General features: G+C 40.8%; 1 protein-coding gene across 3 annotated transcripts in view; it reads left to right on the top strand.

The window, feature by feature from the left end:
* Positions 1-17722, top strand: part of ZNF462 (zinc finger protein 462) — a 91921-nt gene extending 74199 nt beyond the window's left edge. For all 3 annotated transcript variants that reach the window (XM_032674971.1, XM_032674969.1, XM_032674970.1), the window contains 5 exons: positions 1333-1469; positions 6121-6344; positions 8701-8833; positions 13838-13952; positions 14913-17722. In XM_032674971.1, coding sequence (XP_032530862.1) covers positions 1333-1469; positions 6121-6344; positions 8701-8833; positions 13838-13952; positions 14913-15114 — 811 coding nt within the window. In that variant the 3' untranslated portion in view covers positions 15115-17722. The remainder of the gene's footprint in view (positions 1-1332; positions 1470-6120; positions 6345-8700; positions 8834-13837; positions 13953-14912) is intronic.
* The last annotated feature ends 956 nt before the right edge of the window (positions 17723-18678 follow it).

The following is an 18678-nucleotide window of genomic DNA, read 5'->3' as shown; positions in this document are numbered from 1 at the left end:
GGCTTCTGTTGCTTCAGCCCCTTGCTGCCTCTGTGTTTTAAAATTTATTGCTTGTGCTTTGTTTCCTGATTATTCTCTATCTTAAATATTACCAGAAATTTTCGAGTCCAGTCTGTTTGTGTCTTGTGAGTGGCATTTTCTTTTACCTCAATGTTATGAAATAATCTTAAATCAAGTAGCATTTGAACATGTTTTTAGTAAGGGAGTAATGTTCTTCCATGTGGTGTCTCAAACATTCAGGAATTAAGTTGTGCTTCTGTTAGAAACACAGCATATTTTCTGTCTTCAAAAAAGGGAGGGGGAGGCAAAAAAACCACCCCATACCAATCCCCTTTTAAAGCCACCATAGAAACTTAAATGTGTAAAAGCACTCACTGAAGATGATACAAATATACCTGTAGAATTCAGGGATTGCTGGATTGGGTCCAAAGCCACTTATAAGTTGCTTCATGTTCAAGCTAACAGTCTTGAAGAAAATCTAAGAGACTTTTTAACTCTAGTTCAATGTGTCAAGCCCTTTAGCTTTTGCAAGCTTTGGGAAAAAATTACCAAGTGCCTTAAGTTTATAGAGACCTCTGTAAACTTCAGTAGTTGAGCTTATGGTTAGATAAATGTACAGTTAATTTCTTCTGTATGCATATCTCTTGCAACTCCTAAGTATGCAGCCATTTTAATGCCAGCATGATATTTTTTGTTCGGAAGTCCTGTGGTGTATTCATACACTCTTCCACACTAATAAATACAGTATTCTTAGTCTTGGGTTTTCAGATCATTATAGCTGATGCTTTAAAAGTTAACCACTCAGTGCCAAACTCACTGTGAATGCAAATCACTTTTGTACCCTCAGTCTGAACAGTTTATCTGTTTTGGGGCTTGTCCTGCAAAGACAGAGATGTTTAAGAGTGTTATCTGCCTGCAGAAATAAGTTTGTCCTCACCTTTGCAAGTCCAGAACAGTTAATAGATTTTGTTCAACTTGCTAAAAATTTAACCTTTGCTAGAGAAAGTACACTGAGTATTTCAGCCTGAAGACGAATGATAAGCACGAAGGATGGGAATTCTGTTGCTATCTTAACTATAGCAATGTGACCATAGAGCAAAAGAGTATCTTGTCAGAATGAGTGATTGTCACTTGAGGATGCAGGCCTGCAAATACCTCTGCTCATGTGTTACTCATGTGAGCAGCCTCACTGCAGTGCCACGCAACACCGTGAAGACAGGGATGAGTGGCATCTGCACCATTTTACATGACACATCTCTTATAGAGCTTGTGACACTTCGTTTCTCTGCACACCTCTCCTGACTGCTTTCATCTCTCCCTCCTGTTCCACAGATCTGCTTTTACTATGCACGTGGAAGCTGGGCATTCGGCAGTCCCCGAGGAAGGACCCAAAGACCTTCGCTGCCCTCTTTGTCTCTATCACACCAAATACAAACGCAACATGATTGACCACATAGTTCTGCACAGAGGTAACAAACATCTGTGTGTGTGACCATACCTGACAAGGGGAATGCTGAACAGTGCCCTTGTCATTAAATTTTCCCCTCTCTGTATTTGAGGACAAGTATGTTGAATAAGTCATTAGCCCTTGAGTGTCTTTTTGTTTCATTTCTAAACCATGCGTCTTATTTATTCCTTGTAAAATTTCAAAGTTTGCCACTGCTGAAACAGGGGAAGATTTGAAATTGTTTTTAAAGTTTTCCTCTAGCGTAGTTGGCAGTCATCAAGCACCTGTTTAGCAAGAGTTGTCCTAATTTACAGCTTTGATCTAGGCCAGAGTTGTTTCCTGCTTATGTCCTTGTTATCATAAAGGCCTTGCTATCCTAAACTCACTGTCAAAGTTTATCACCTAACCAGAGGGGCCCCAAAATATCCCTTGGTTGCTTTTTATTTTCTCCTCCTCCTTCTTAGAATCAAACCAATTATCTCATTTTTGGTTTTCTTTAAGGCTTCTTTTCGATCTACACCTCTTCCCCTTTTTTTATTTATTTATTTTAATTTTTTTAAGCCTGTTAAAAGTGAGATTATGGATTTTTTTATATTTTATTAGCTGTGGGCTTTCTAGCTGAGAATAGACAGCAGTTTGGGCTCTCTAGGCTGGGATTCCTGCCCACAGCTATCACACTTGATGCTTGTAGATGGTCTGTTGGCTGCCGAAATCCAAACCCATGTGTTGGGATGGCACTCTGCCTGCTTGCAGGTTGGGCAGAGTTTCACAGTAGGGTACTGGTGGTGAGCAAACACAAGTTTTGCATGCCATCTTTTTCCTGGAGGAGATCCTGGCGTGACAAGTGCTATCATAATTCCTTGTAACATACCACTTCTCAGTGTTGGTAGCTTCAAGTCCTTCTTGTACCAATGCAGTGAGTTTGGCAGAACTCATACAAATTCTCTCTGCTAGCAGGGCTGTTCAGAGGCAACATCTGGGGAAAATGACCTGTCAGTGGTTCAGAAAGCACCTTACAAAGCTGCCAGGTTTGGTTGTAAGTGTTTGGCAGGTGCTTCAGCTTTTACTTCCCATCTTTGAAGGTGTTGCTGTGTCAGATTTTGCTCATCTTGAGAACGTAATCCAGAATTAGTCCACTTTAGAGTAGAAGAGGGTTTAGTTAACCCCTGTGCAAGTGCTGCTGAGATATACTCTGTTTTGTGGCTGTGCCAAGGCTCCAGTAGACACTGACAGAACTTTAAAATAGACAACCTGAGGTGGAACTGGATGGGTTTGGGGTATTTTCCCAATACTGGACACTGGGAGTGTCCATTTGCAGAAGTGGAAGAGCCCTTCATGAGCTCAGGCACCTGCACTGCCTGTGCAGAGCTGTTTATGACCAGTTGCCAGGAGGTTTTTACCTCCTGTGGTTCTGTTCTTCTGTGGAACTGTTCCTTCAAACCAACCTCAGGAGTTTTTGCTGCTGAAACAAACAAAGGACATAGTGGGCTGTGCACTAGAGTGTTGGGAGAGGTAAAACAGAGTAAAAGAAGTTTTAATGCAAGTGGGATTATAGCTGACAAAGAGTCTTGAAGGCCACCGAGGGAAAGACAGAGGTTCTTTGACATCACATGTCCAAGTAACAATAAAGGAAGTAAGGTTCTTACTTAAAGTTATTTTTGGTGCATATACCCAGTTAAAAAAGAACCCTCTACCAGTGTTTATTGCATAGCAGCTGAAGCAGACAATTTTGACAAGATTTGACAGACACTGAAAGAGAGACTGAGGGATAGTGAAGGAAGTCTAAGATAGCCTTCCTTTTTTACAGCCATTGCATTGGTAAAGCAAGGGCATAGCCCTGAGCTGTGGTCCAAGAAAATTGGGTTTGAGGTAGATGGAGTGGTGCAGTTTGTAAAATCAGGAGTGTAGGATTTGATCCATTCATAATTAATGTTCCTCTTGTGTAAAAGACATGTTTACGGATGCATGACTCTTACATTACTTCGAGGTTGCTGCACCCCTAATCCTTGGTGAAATTTCAAATGTACTTGAAATGGAGAATATATTTGCCTCCTAATGAGTGGCTACAGAAGCTGAATTTCACGGGGCTAAAGCAATAACAGCTAGAAGCCTGAATGCCTAGTGAGAAAAAAAAAACAAACAACACAAAAACACAGGCAAGAAATTTGCTTCCCATTAAGAATTAGAGCTTCCAGGAGCTTCTTTCATGCATCACCTATCCCTCACAAGTGTAAAAGCACTTCACCCCTCCCTTCTACGGGTACAGATGGAGCACAGACTCACTACAGGTGTCCTATCACAGGGGGCTGAGCCAGCCGGAGACTGCTGCAGGTTGGTGAAGAGAAGTTTGGCTCTCTAGTTCTCCCTGGCAGGCTTGGGGAGAGGAGAAAGGCACAGGAGGAGACAATGAATTCTTGCTCCATGACCAGCAGAGGTGTTGGCCTTTAATTTATTCTGAACAATACAATTAGTTTTTCAAAGAATCACAGATTTAATTAGGTTGGAAAAGACCTCAGAGGTCATCAAGTTCAACCTTTGACATCTTCTTGTGAGGTGTCTGCAGTAGTCTTTGTTTAAACACTGCTGAACTTTGGAGAAGTCTACACGTGGGTAAAGAAACTGCCTCTTCAATTTGTATATGGGGTTTTATGGTTTGCTATAATCTTGTCAGTTGCCCAGATATAAAAAGTGCATTCTAAATGAGTAAATAAATAAACAGAGCTTTTTAGAGGCAAGGTGGAGATGAGAACATCGCCTTACAAAATGTAAGGTTCCAGATCCAAGCAAACCCTGCAAGTATCAAAATCATTTCTTGGAGGAAGTTCACTGGCGTGAATACATCATGTGAAAGTTTTAAATCATTCACTGAAAGTGAAATCCTTCAGCTAGAGTTGATGTTTATGTTTATTTTGCTTTTCTCCTCTTACTGTGCTGCCTTTGATTTGAGGAGTGCATGTGTGTGTGTGTGTGTGTGTGTGACTGTGAGATAATGGGCTTTGCTACTGTTTAGGGAATGCTGCATTATTCCAGACTGGTAGATACAAAGTTTTATACCATCCCATGTTTTAGCTTTTTTTTATCTGTGCCAGGTGCTAGAGGAAAAGTGATTTTAAAAATATTTTAATTAGTATTTCCCTTTTTGAAAACTTCACTTGACCTTTTCGCTTTTGAAACCGTGTCATTTATTTCTGTGAGTCAAAAGCACACAGCTGCAGTAACCTTGTAAAAAAAATTTTTAATGATCTCAGCACCACAACTTTAAATTCTGCTGTCTGTTAGATAGACCCTATTCTTCCGTCCTCTGTTTCCACCCTGAATGGCCGCAACTTGGTTTCTTTATAGCTAAAAAAGCTATTGTTGGTGTAGGAAAAAATCACAACTCTACAGGTAGGGGTTTTGGTTTGGTTTTTTTTGTTGTTAAGGCATACTTTTGGGGAAAACTTTTTTGTAGTGGCCAGAGAGGAAATTATGAGATGGGACAAGTTTTTTGTTTAGGGAGAAGCTGAGCATGATGGAGTATTTTGTTGAGCTGTAGGAAAAGTCTTACTTGTGAGGGAGGGGAGTGTGTGTTTCTGTAGTTGTCTTTGGGTGTAATATTACCCTCCTCACTAAAGAAAAGGGCCCATTGGCTCAGATCCATGTGTGCATTGCTACATCTCACATTCATATCTACCATGAGAGATTCAGGCCTCTTTTTTTTTCATCTATCATGAAGGATGAACGTGGATGGGGAGGATCAAACCCCTCCTTTAACCTACACTCCATAAGGATCAATAGTATTAAATTTCACTGTTCTAGTTCAAAATGCCAGTTGAGTATCAAAAGCCCGTAATGAAGATCTGGTGACTCTCTGCTGAACAGTCACATTCTGAGTTTCCCTTGTGCACACATCTCGGAGAGCACCACAGTGGAGGAATGTTAAGGCACATCGAATTCTGGTGTGTCAAATGACATGAAATTAATTGCAGCTCTGTTAAACATCAGTGCTTTGAGAAGTACAGAGTTTAGAAACTCAGCAAGAGCATTTGCAGTACATCATGCCTGCAGATTTTTAGCCTGAGCCTTCTGAAAGCTCTGGGTGTGTTGGGAAGTTTCTGCCCCTGCGTTAACCGCCCAGCCCTTTCCAGGAAAAGGTGCTACCTTGCTTGCACTCTCGATCCCCAGGGAGCAGTTTAGATGTGATTACAAGGACAGTGGTTACGATTTAAATAGAGCCAGCAGTGGGCTGGCTCTATATAAAAGATGCATTGGGAAGCACCCTGCAGCTTCCCTCTTTATTAAATTTCTAGAAGCTGTTCCTGGCTGCTGTTGAGTGCTGAACCAAAATGGACTTTTGGTCTGGCTTGATTTATGGCTGGTTTTGTATTCCTTGGCTCTGCTGCTCTGACTCGCAGATGGAGTCTCATTTGCCCCAAAACTTCCATTCCTATCCTCACCACCCAACAAGCAGTTAGGTCTGTGAGGACACCTGTGTTTGTAGCTTTTAAAGATTAACCCTGTGATTGCAGGGTTGTTTTCTTGTGTTATTTTAATAGGTCCCATTCTGTCATAGACAGACTACCTACCCGTACAGCATATCCCATCCTTTGTGCCAGTGGCAGCACCCAAACTGTTGACGTGTTGGCCTGGTATTTCATAAAATTTGTTAAGTGAATGTTGTCCTGTCCCTACAGAAGAGCGGGTCGTTCCTATTGAAGTCTGCCGTTCCAAACTGTCCAAGTACTTGCAGGGAGTTGTTTTCCGCTGTGATAAGTGTACCTTTACTTGCTCCAGTGATGAGAGCTTGCAGCAGCACATAGAGAAGCACAATGAACTGAAACCTTACAAATGCCAACTCTGCTACTATGAGACCAAACACACAGAGGAGCTGGATGCTCACCTTCGAGATGAGCACAAGGTAACATCCAAATAGTTTTAATTTGTGGCAATCTACCCCTTTGCAAATGCTGTATTAGTTTAGTTGCATGTCTGACTAGCCAACTTGACACTGTTTGGGGGTTTTTTTGTCTCCCTCCCCAAATTTGGAAACTAATCCCATGTTGCGCTTGCCTGCCTCATTTTTCTCATTATTTCTTTTTTTTCCTTCAGAAACTGAGAAATAAGCGTTCCTAAAGCTGTTCAGATTGATCAGAATTGGCAGATTGTTGCATGCAGAGTATGATTATCTGGAAAAGGCTCCTGTGTATGCTAGGTTTATTTAAAGGAGTGGGGTGGTGGGAAGGGTTGTGAAACAATACTAAGGCAGTGTGATTCAGCCCCTGTAAAAGGCAGGATATTCCAAACATAAGATTGCTCTGGTAACTTCAGCAGCGTGACATGCCGTGCATATTTTAATAACAAAGAGGGCTATACATCGCCATTTACATTTAACAAGGGAAAGATAGACAGCAAGTCTAACTAGGTCCTAAGTTAAGACTGCTTTGGAGTTTTTGTGGATTACCTGAGTGCGCACCAGGCCCAGTCTTTGAGAAGCCATTAAAGGCTTTCCACAGACTGTTAGCTTTGAATTTCTGTAACTGCTAGCTGAGAAACATTTATGTTTTAGAACTGAGATGTGTTTTGGAGTATTTCTTGGAGTGCTTCCTTGTCAGATTTCCAGGGAAGGCAGCTATATGCCTCCACCTGTTGGAACTGAACTGCCCAGGTCCTCAACTAAAAACTTCATCGACTGAATGACTTTGCCGTACATCCGAATATATTTATATGGAAGGTATTGGTAGCAGAAGTCCCAGAAAAAAATCTTTTCATGCTTAAAAAGTATTTGGCTGTCCTATAAAAACAAACTTTAGCTCATGTTGGCCTGCTGTACTTGTCTGCCCCCTTTATTACTTCTGGAGAGTCTTCTGCACTTCAAACAGTACATGAGATATTCCATACCTCCTAGTCATCACAGCAAGGTGCCTGGTGTATCCAGGAGGAACTATTGCTCAGTATTTTTAACACAGTTCATCAGACTGGGAAAATTATTTCCTTACTTAGCTCTCCTTTCCAATCGGGACCTGCAGTGATGGTGCTGGTAGTTTAGGGTATCGTTTCCCCTTTTTTCTTTCTTAACTTTTACCTCTCTAATTTGTGTCCACGTTCTGGGCTCAGATACCCAAGTTATATATTGCACCTTAAAGAGTTCCTTTATATGAACTAAGTGCCTTGAGTGTGGTCCTGTTTGTTTAAATCTCAGTGGGTAATGTGTTAAGTTAGAGAACCTGATCACAACTATCTGAAGAGTAATGCTAGGAGTCTTCCCACCACTGCATTTAGGATGCTTTACTATTTGGATATATACTGCAGTCCAATTCACATCCTGCTTGAGATCATTGACATTTCCTTTCCTACAGAGGGATAAAGAATAGTCAGTGGTGTTGATATTTTCATTCAGTATCTTGCAGGAGGTGTTGTACTGCACTCATTCCTCCATCTCTGTCCTTCCTGCCTTTGTGGCTCAGTACTTGTGCTGATGGAGGGCTGTCTCTCTGCATGAAAGATGAATCCAAAACCCTTCCTAGCAGTGATCAATGAGCTCAGAGGGCACTTGTCATCCAGCAAGTATTAGCCTCAGTGTCCTGGTTATGCTCCACGCTCTCCACCTCCACTGTAAATCTGGACTGCTGCTCTGTTGTTTCTGTTGGATGTGGTGGATCCTATGCCCTGAGCTGCTCCTTTCATACTGCTGCTGTGAGCTGTTAAGTAGCTGGTGCATTTCACCCCAGGGTTAGCTGAATTTGACTGCTGGGTGAATTGTTCCCATTATAGTCTATGTATCAGTTTTCAGAGCACTTTGCAGCCCTTCGTAATGAAAATTAATCCATTGTTAATGAGTGAAAGTGTATGTGGCACACAGCAGCCATGTGCTCAGTAAAAAAAGATCCATCCTTTCATGAATAAAGCTGAATGAACCAGTCACAAAGAGTTTTCCTTCAGTGTGGATATGCAGTGGCAGCGTTTGATCACAGTGGTTTAGTAATGCCATAAAAAGAGGATGCTACTTAGTGTTTTACGTTTCTTGGATGAAGAAATGAGGGGGGTTGCTGAATCTCATTTATTTTTGAAAAGTAAAAATGGGAAATGCAGAAAAAACAGCGATAGGATTATTGCTGTCGATGAAAAGAAACGAGTGTTAATTTGATTGGGGGGGACTGCATGCTACCTCTAGCTCAACAGCTTTGGGGTGTACTTGATTTTGCTTTGTATATGTGATGATTTTTCAGATTAGTTGGTGATTGTGCTGACTGCTAACAAAAGTGTTTCTTTCAAAGGTGAGTCGTAATTTTGAGCTGGTTGGACGGGTTAACTTGGACCAGTTGGAACAAATGAAAGGAAAAACAGAGAGCTGTAGCAGTGATGAAGAAGAAAAAGATGAAGAGTTAAGCCCCAAAACTGAAGAGAGAGGTCAGTGCAGCTTTTTGATGTGTTGGGTTTATTTTACTGGGGATTTTTTGGCGCTACAACATACCTCACCAGTCCAACCATGTGAGGTCAGCTGTTGATTCTACAGCACATTGTCTGCAGCAGGCATGGCAGTAGAAGCAGAATGTGGCTTTTATCACAGGCACTGCTGCTATGGGAATCTCATGTTTCTAATCCTCATGACAAGTTTTCTGTCTGTTAAGAGAATACATACCATGGAAAAGCACAGATAGCATCTGTGACTTACCTGCCCATGCAGAGGATATCTATAAGGGCTTGGAAAACTATGTAAGTGGAGTATTTTAGTGATCTGTCAGATTTTCTGTTTTGGTAAGCATTTTTCATTCAAGTGAAGGATGAAGGCTGGTTTATGGGCTGTTATTTACTCTGTGCCCAGCATTTTTTGTCAGTCAGCCTTGTTGTAGTTCTGCAGTGGGCAGCTCTGGAGCCAGGATGGGTCTGTGCTCCACCTGTCTGTACTCTTGCATATTTAAACATGTTGCCTAAGTTTGTGTCTAAGAATAATCCCACTGACTTTAACAAGGCTGGGCCACGTGCTTACTAATGCTTTTGGTTTGGTTGAAGTTAGATCAGTAGGCAAAAAGTAAGGTTCTCTGTAAATTAAACAAAGGGTTTCTTGCCCTTCCTTTTCAACAACTCCCATGAAAACCAGGTTATTGCAATATCTGGTGTGAACTGTGTGTCTTCTAGTTCTGGTGCACAATTGATAATTCAAATGCAGTATGTTCACAACTCTAGCCCACTTACGGTTTGAATTTTGGGTCACCCATTTTCTTGATGCTGACAGCTACAGTTAGCAAAGTTCTGTGTGCCTCAGCTGAAGGTACACCACCATGTTTAACTTTTTGCTCCTCAATTTTTAGCTTTCAAAGCTCAGTCAGGAATTTTTCAGAAAGGAAAATGTGTCTAGCTACATATTTTCAGACGTTGAAAAATTCCCATTTCTGGATTCAGAGTTAGTTTACAGAACTAAAATGATTCAGATCATGTTTCTGACCTTTTAATATCAAAACCCCTTAGCATCTTGACTTTGTTTGGTGTCCCTGCACCATAAATTCAGTCTGCACTTAGCAGAGGAGCTTCAAGTGTGGTAAGTGATAGCTTTTATTTAAATGAGAAAGGAAGCCAATTGGATAGGAAACCACTTGTGCTTTAATGAAAAATATCCTGCATGAGAACTTAGGTAGAGCGGTAGAGAAATCAAGAGGAGGACCTAAAGAATGTTAGTTCTATATGCATTTCAAAGTTCAGCATTAGGAGTCGTGTAAATATGCTTGGGTGTCTGTTCAGGGACAGCTTCGCCCCTCAGATCCTCATGACTGGAACAGGAATTGTGCAATGGTTTGACTAAAGCACTAGTTCACCTTAGTTGGAGATGTAGGAGGCTGATTAATGCTCTGTGTAGACCCACAGCTAGCAGGAGATGAAGAGTCATGCTGTCCTTGTGAGGATTACTTTAGTGTTACATACAAGCACAGGTGCTGGAGCGACCTTGGAAGCCATGATATCGAGATCAAGGAGAAGAAAATGCTATCTGCCAGGCCTGACAAATCCCTGTAAATGCACCATGGGGAGGGAGGACAGCCCAAGGTGAAGTTCATTGTTTAAATTTGCTTTAGGTTACGCTGTGAAAGTATAAAAAATATCATCTTCTGTGCTGGAGTTTTAAATTTGCAGAGATAGTAGATGTTTTATCCCTATGTTTCCAGTGATCAATACGTCAGCAAGGGGTGAGTAATGTCTTAATGATTTGCAAGAATTCTCTCCTGGTTGGTCTGTAGGCCCACTGTTTCACCACTGTTATTTTTCACTCCTTTTTAATCTGTTACCATTTGTAATATATTATACAAAAATAGGTACAAAATGCAGAAAACAGTTATGCCTACTACAGCAAAGATATCTGGAAAAGATTCAGTTTTATTGATTATTTTTCAAGACAGGTTGTGTGAATTGCCACTATAAGGTGCAAAGATGCAAGGAACACTTTTGAAAAATGTCCCAGCGAGACAGGAACTGAAGACATAGTTGGATGCTAAGTTACCTGCTGGCATATCCCTATGGATTTTTAGAAGATATTTCTAACACAGGAATGGTTTGCCCTGTTAGCAGAGGACAAGACCTGTGGTTTTAGAGTCTGTCAAGGTGGCTAATGCTGTTACAGCTTTCAGACCGGATTAAACTATGCAATTCTGTGTGCTACTGGGGTGCATTTGACAATTTTAGCCTTCGTGGTGTTAGCAGAAAGTGGGATTTGCTAGGAGTGCATTCGTGTGCTCCAGGTATCTGGAAGCAAGTGCTGCCTGAACCCTCTGAGGTCTATGACTTAGGGAGAACCAGAATTTCTTCCTGTGAGTCAAACAGCTGCCCAGATTCACCACTTTGACTTTGTGCTGCTCTGTGCAGTGCAAATCTGAAGGTGCAAATAAGAGTGTGTGGCTTCTCCTAATGAGCTGTTGGACAGTAGACCAAAGAAGGGCTCTTTCCCACGTGAACAGGCAGAGCTGAGCAGCAGAGCTCAGCAGAGCTGAACTGAAATCTTGAACGGGAAAGGAAGAGAGTAATTTGCTTCTGTTAAAGGATATAGTATAAAAGGAGATGAGGGAGGAAAAAGAAGTTGCTGGCAATGCAAAGAACAGCTCTCCCTGGTGGGAACTGTGTCTATGAGAGACTGACTGTCTTTACTGATCTTTGTGTATTGGTCTTAGCAGAAGTTGGAATTGAGAGGCGTTTTTCCATAGTAGACAGAAACAAATATTAAGCCATTAGAGAGTGTCCAAAGGAGGGCAGCAAATTTGGATGATACTCTAGGGCACATGGTGTGATTCTTGAGGATGGTCCCTTGGAGGGCCAGGAGTTGGACTCGATGATCCTTGTAGGTCCCTTCCATCTCGGCATCTTCTGTGATTTTGTGAAATGTCCACGAGTGCTTGTGTGTGTGATGAGATGCAGCAAAAACACAGGTCAGGTGTGTGTGCAGTCTGTTACTTCTCCTCTCCAGGCCCCAAAGAAGAGCAGCTTCTGATATTCTGCCAGGGAAGCAGCTCAAATTCACATCCTTAGAAGCAAAACTTATTGGGAAGAAAGATGAACGAGGTAGTGTTGTCTGAAAAGGTGTGGCTTTTACTAGAGTAACACTCGCTAATCTTAATGAGAGTTACAGGTATAAATCTTGGACTGGGTTGGGTTGGAAGGACCCTTTAAAGATCGTACAGTCCAACACCCCTGCCATGGGCAGGGACACCTTCCACTCGACCAGGTTGCTTCAAGCCCCTATTCAACCTGGCCTTGAACATTTCTAGTGATGGAGCAGCCACAGGTTCTCTGGACAACCTGTGCCAGGACCTCACCACCTTCATCTTAAAAACTTTCTTCCTTATGTCCAATCTAATGCTACTTTCTTTCAGTTTTAAACCCTTGCCCTTTGCAATGAATCTACAGGCCCTAGTAAAAACAGGCTCTCCGTCTTACAATCCCCCTTTTAGAACCGGAAGGCCACAACAAGGTCTTGCTGGAGTTTTCTCTCTTGCGGTCTGCACAGCTCCTTCTCCTCCCTTTTTTAGGCAAAACAATCTCTCTGTTTAATATCTCCTCTCTGCAGAGGTCCAGAGTAAAGATTCTGTTGTGTACTACACCATAGATATATTCTTATGCAGAACAGCAGCAGCTTTTGCCTCTAAAACTATTACCCTCCATAAATATTTTTCCCTGCATCATGTCTAGTCTGTGTGTTGCAATGTGTTTATAAATTTGTACCATGCATAAGGTATTAAAATCCAGATACAAACTGAGCTAATGGCATTTACTTACATTCTGGTACTCCTCATGACACAGCAGCTTTATGATATTTAACCACATAATAAATCACTGCCAATAAGGAATACAAAGTGGATTTTTTTTCTTCCAGGGTGAAGAGGCAAAAAAACATGTCAAGAACCATTTCATATAAACTTAGGTCAAGGCTAACTACTGAGATGTGTCACAAAAATGCATATACAGGGCTTACATGTGGATAATAGGGAATGTATGAGCAATTTTGAGTTCAGACTGATCTTGAACAGAGTAAATATGAGAGTGAAGAAATCAAGTGAGCAAAGATCAGAACCAAAATCAAGCAAAATCCCTTTCATTTTATTATGTAGTTTGGGAGAAGTCAGAAAGACATTCTGTTGATTTCTTGCTTAAAATAATCCCTGCTAAGGAATTAATGCTCTGAGCAGATGGTGCTGTCTCATTTCCGGCAAAAGAATCAAGTGAGATAGTTCATGCAATTATTTTTAATGGCTTGTGTGGTGATCTTCTTAATTTGTGAGGAAATGTTTCATCTTCTGTGAGAGCGGGCTGTGTTCACATGGAATTGGCTTTCAGGAATGCTGCTCCCTGAACTGCCAGTGACTTCACTCATATTGCTGGGTACTTGACACTTCTGCAAATGTGGCCCCAAGCACTTTGTATAAAAGATTAGGATGTGATGAAACACCTATGTGGTTAAGATGCGCGACTTAATCCATTAGACTTCCCTGGTAAAAGGATGTCAATATATTATGAGGGTCACATGTTAAATGCAACAAGTCTGTGTTTCCTAAAATTTGTGCTACCAATTCAAAAATTATAGATGGACTTGAGTGGATTTTTTGATTTTGCTTTCAAGCCATGTCAGTCCTAAACTTCCCAGTTTTGGTTTGGAATTAAAATTCCACAGTCTCTTCATTTGCTGAAACACAGGAACAGGGAGTAGTAACTCCTTACCCTGATTTGCAGAGATAGTATAGGATTTCGAATGGGATTTGTCACTCGTAGTGTTACTTTGCTTTGTGGGAGTTACATTTTCTCAAACAGTTTTTGACAGGAATGTCCTTTTGGTCCTCCAGGATGAGAAGGTACAGCAGAAGGGATCAGAGTAGGATCACAATGATCCCTTCTTACTCTGGCACTTCTGAGTTCATGGGCTGTGCTGTCTTTTTCCAGATCCCATGATGTATCCTGACAGCAGTGCTCCAGAGAAACGCTTCCCATGTGAGTTCTGCGGCCGATCTTTTACAGAAGGCTCTGAGTGGGAACGACACGTGCTCAGACATGGCATGTAAGTTGGTTTGCATTCCTTTGCCAAACAGCCAAAGGAAGGATTAGATCTCTGTATCACCCCTTTCCTCCCCTCCCAAAAAGCCCTGTGTTGAAAGCAAACACAGTTCTATGAAGAACAAGTCTATTAAAGGTATGGATACAGTCATCAGATGTCTCTGCATAGGAAGTTCTCATTCATCCTTTTTAACTCTGCAGCTCAGGGCAGCAGTAAGACTGCGGGGTTTAACTATGACTCCAAAACTTAAGATTGTCCTTGGGTCAATACCACTTGGCCAGGATTAACTTCATCTGAGTGTACTGTTGATTTTTTTTTTAAATGTTTGCCTTTCTGTGACAGTTTGCCCACTGTGGGATGATAGCATCACAGATAAGACAGGCATCTCTGGAACAATCTTTTTCCTTCTTTTGATGGAGATCTCATTGGTAGCAGAGATCTCTTTGCTGACCAGAGTTTCTTCAAAGAGTAGATTTCATTCAAGGTTGCTGACTTGTGGAAAACATTTGAATACAGTATTGTAGGTTAACTGTGATGGGACAATAAATAATGACTTCTCTTACCCATAGTATTGTCTGTCCTAATACGAGTACTTGAAACCTATAAAAAGTTTTATTGGATCATTAACTCTTTCGGAAAAGTACTGTTTTCCTGTGCCTTTGTTTGGTGTCTCGTAAGTCTTGTTTACCCGGGGACTGGAAAAAGGGGAATAGACTTTAAATGTCACAATTTGAGTTCTTCCCTCTCACTCATATCTGTCCCAGCGCAGAACAAAGATTTGGTTTCAAAGCCAGAATATTGTGGGTGCCAGTGGTAACTTCATTCCACTTCCTCTTCTTTTGAGCCAGAGGTGGCAGTGGCCTGTCTGCCTTTTTGGAAAGTGATGTGTTTTTCTGCCTCATGTGATTGGCTTTGCTGTGCCCTGTATTGACTGTTTCTGTTCTCTGCTGCTTGGCTTTGCAGGGCGCTGAACGAAAGCAACCACAGGACCGGTGAGGACAACCAGCCAAAGGAGGACATGGAGGAAACAGTAAGCACACTGCCAGAAGAAAAAGAAGGCATTGAGACAATGGTGGTGGACTACTCCCACAATGGTGAAACTGCAGTCAGCATGGTAGCTGCTGACAAACCTCTCCAAGACAACTCAGAGGCCAAAAATGAATAAGTGTTTGGTGTCAGTCTAATCGACGTACTTGAACAGAGATGAGCGGGATGGCATGGGTGGGTGGGGTGGGCAGAAGGAAGAAAAAAAGCTGCTTTTAGGACTGAATGATCTATTTTCAAAGCACTGGTACCTGTGTGAGTGTGTGTATATTAAAGTTATTTAAGTGATGGAATAAGTGGCTCCATTACATCACTGCATCTTTTCTTCTGGATCTGACATCGGGAAGTTACGTTCATCTTGGACTAATGAAGCAACTCCCCGTGTTTCCTACATTACATGTCGTGCTTTGCAGTGGAGAACTTCGATTGTTTTGAATGGAAGCGTTTGAGCATGGAAGAAGTGGTGGGGGGACAACTTTTCAGCACACAAATTTGTGTGCATTTTTCTAGTTTTAATACATAATGCTTTTCCAGACTGAATGCAACTGCTTTAGAAAAGAAAAAAAAAGAGAAAAAACAAACAAACAAACAAAAAAAAAGAAAACAAAAACAAAACAGAAACTGCTTTGCTTAAAACAGTCACCTGTTTCCTAGTACCTCAGAATTAACCAAGGGAGATCTCTGCATTTGTCAGTACTACCTGTTGTTGTTGTGGTTAAATGTAGAGAGACTGCTGGGCAAGGTGGTGAATGGAGGAAGAAAAAGACAGTTTTAAAGAAAGGAAAACAAATTGTGCTTAAAATCCCAGTGTGGGTTTTATTTCTTAAAATACTGTGATTTTTTTAATTATTTTAGTAAAAAAAAAAAACAAAAAAAAGAGAGAGATACTTTAATTCCTAGATAACTGTTTGTGAATTGTCATCCTTTATTCCAGGTAAGCTGTTTGTTAGTATTTGGTTATAATTTTAGTATTTGGTAGAATTTCATGTGACTGATTGTGCGGTTTTGTTTGCCACACGTTTATTTTCTATCAGCCTGAGGTGTTACAAATACAGCACAATTGAGTTTTTCATGTAAAATGAGTATTTCTTTTCGAGTGGGGGACAGGGAAAGGAGACTAGATCTTGTGAATAGAATTTTTTTTGTTGTTGCTGTTGTTGTTATTGTTCGTTGTTGTCAATTTTAAACATATGGAGATAACAAAGAAGTTTTAACTTTAAAAAAAAAACCTAAAGAACCAAACTTACAGCACAGCTATGCAGCTCATGGGCCAAACACATGGGTCCTCATAACCATTCTGTTGCTTGTCATATTAACATCGATCAGTCTCACACCAGTAACTTTTCGTTAAGATTGGATGCCTTTTTTTTTTTTATTTCGTCTGTGGTGTGCGTGTTTTCTTTTTTGTTTTGGTGTGGTGGGAGGGAGGGGTGTCTGTCTGTTAACACATCTTTTTTGCAAGCGGAGGTGAAATAGTTACATATGACATTGAGCCTGGAGAACTACTTTTACTCAATTCAAGATGGAGTTGCTGAGTTTTTCCCCTCCTCCTTAGCTTTTAGCATGAGGGGAGCAGTGTCGAATGAAAATAGGAACCTGCATACCTAAGTGGCTGATCCTGCACTACTTCTTGGGTGGAAAGCCTACCAAACTTAACTGGAGTTTTGCCTGAGCAGCGAATACAGGATCTGGTGCCCATGGGTATGTTCTGATTGTGAACAAAAAAACAAACAAACAAAAAAAAAGACAAAAAAACAAAAGCTAAAAAAAAAAGTTTCTTTCCAAAAAGTAGAAAGTACTTGACTGAAACCTAGTTTTAGAAATGCATGTGTCTTCGTTTGTTTTTTTTGTTTTTGGGGGGGATCTGTGGGAGGGGGAGGGAGGGGAGAATAGGAGGCTCTCAAGGAAATTTTGTCCTGGATAGCTTCACATAAAAATGATGGCAAAAATGTTGCATTTGTGGAATAAGTGCTACTTGAGAAGCATGGTGTTTTGCTTTTTTGGGGATTCATCAACTGTGTGTTAGGGGGATTCTTTTTGATTTTTTTGTTGGGTTTTTTGTTTGTTTTTTTTTTTTTTAAATAGGGAGGGAACGTCATAAAAAAAAAACATTGGAGGGACAAGTATAAATACACATTTTGTGTCTGTATTTGTTTTTTAATTGGCCTCATTTCAAATGTATTTAAACAGTTCCATACCTGGATTGGGTGTTTGTAATGGTTACCAAAAAGGAAAAAAAAAAAAAAAAAAAAAACAATGATTGTGACATGCTTTTATCACTACTTAATTTTTCAAATAACATGTAAATATTGTAATCCATTGGATTTTGTTTTGCTAACCTGTAATAAAAAATATGGGACCATTATCCTTTTAACAAGCTTAGAATGTCATATTTTTTTCATTTTTCTCTTTTCCCAAAAATGTATACCTGATATATTGTGGACACACATTTTAGGTGCATTATTATGATTCTGTTGACTGTAATGACATAGAATTGAAAATAACATTTTTTTCATTGTTTAATTTATACAGAGGACTTTTTCAGAGTTTGACAGAAGGAAATAATAGCAAAATGCTAACCCATTGGCTTCAGCACTCGGTATTTCCTGATTTTAAAATTACTGCTTACTGATGGGGGATAGGAAGGGGATACTGAACTGTTGCACTGACGGGTTTGTTTTTTTAAAAAAAAAAAAACAATGAAAATTAATAAAAACTTTTTAAGAGTGCTTCCTTGTCTGTGTGTGGTTTGGTATTGGCCACTCTGATGATAGGTCTGTCCAAGTGACTGGTCTTGCAATTGGCAGCTCTGGGAGAGAGCAAAGCTCCCTTTATCCGCTCCTGCACCCATTCCTCCCCTACTTCTCAGGGAATTTTTGATTTGTAGGTTATGGGGAGTGAGTTGCCATGGCTCACACAGGTCTGGGGTCTACAACAACCCCAAAGAATGCCCTGAATATGCACCAGCCCAACATCCATTAGAGGTCAAAGGCATTTTGCCAAGGTCTGCTGGCTCCCCCTGAACCCAAACACGGAAATGAAGGAATTTTGCAGGCTCTTTAGAAAGATCAAAGTAGAAGGAGACAGGCTGGTGTTTGCATTACCAACTCAGTCTCACCATGAGTTGCAATATTGCATTCCCCCATATCTGGTGACCTGCTAGATCCCACGCTGAAGCTGTGCCTAACTGGAGTTGAATATGCACTTAGTAATCTGGAGCAGGAGGTTTTCCTCTTTCTCCCTTGAAAACTTTCAGTAGCGCTTGTGACATTATCTTGGAATCTTTCTTTGCTAAATACAGATTTTAAAATGCATTTTCAGAAGATTTTTTTTCTGGGTGTGTTTTAATCGCATCATGTTTTCCAGTTTAAGTGGCTATTTGATTGTACTGGAATTGGATTCCAAAGGAATGTGTGTGCTGTGAAATAGCCTGAAACCTTTGATCACCTGATAGCTTTATATGCTTCTACTTTTCTCCTGGGAGTCAAATCCCAGAGAAATATAAGATATATTTCTCTTAAAATACTTATTTCGTTACCCTGTGCTTATGGAAGAGAGGGAAAAATGATGCATTTTAGGCTGTTACATACTACTTTTTTTCAGTGATCTCTGGAAACATTTGTTCAGAAAGGAGACCTACGAATAATTTGCACATTATGTACGTTCTAGCCCACAGCTAACCTAC

The sequence above is a fragment of the Chiroxiphia lanceolata genome, chromosome Z, assembly GCF_009829145.1.
Source record: "Chiroxiphia lanceolata isolate bChiLan1 chromosome Z, bChiLan1.pri, whole genome shotgun sequence".
In the NCBI taxonomy this organism is placed as follows: Eukaryota; Metazoa; Chordata; class Aves; order Passeriformes; family Pipridae; genus Chiroxiphia; species Chiroxiphia lanceolata.
Note: the sequence above shows the minus strand (reverse complement) of the source record. Positions and strands in the feature narration are given on the sequence as shown.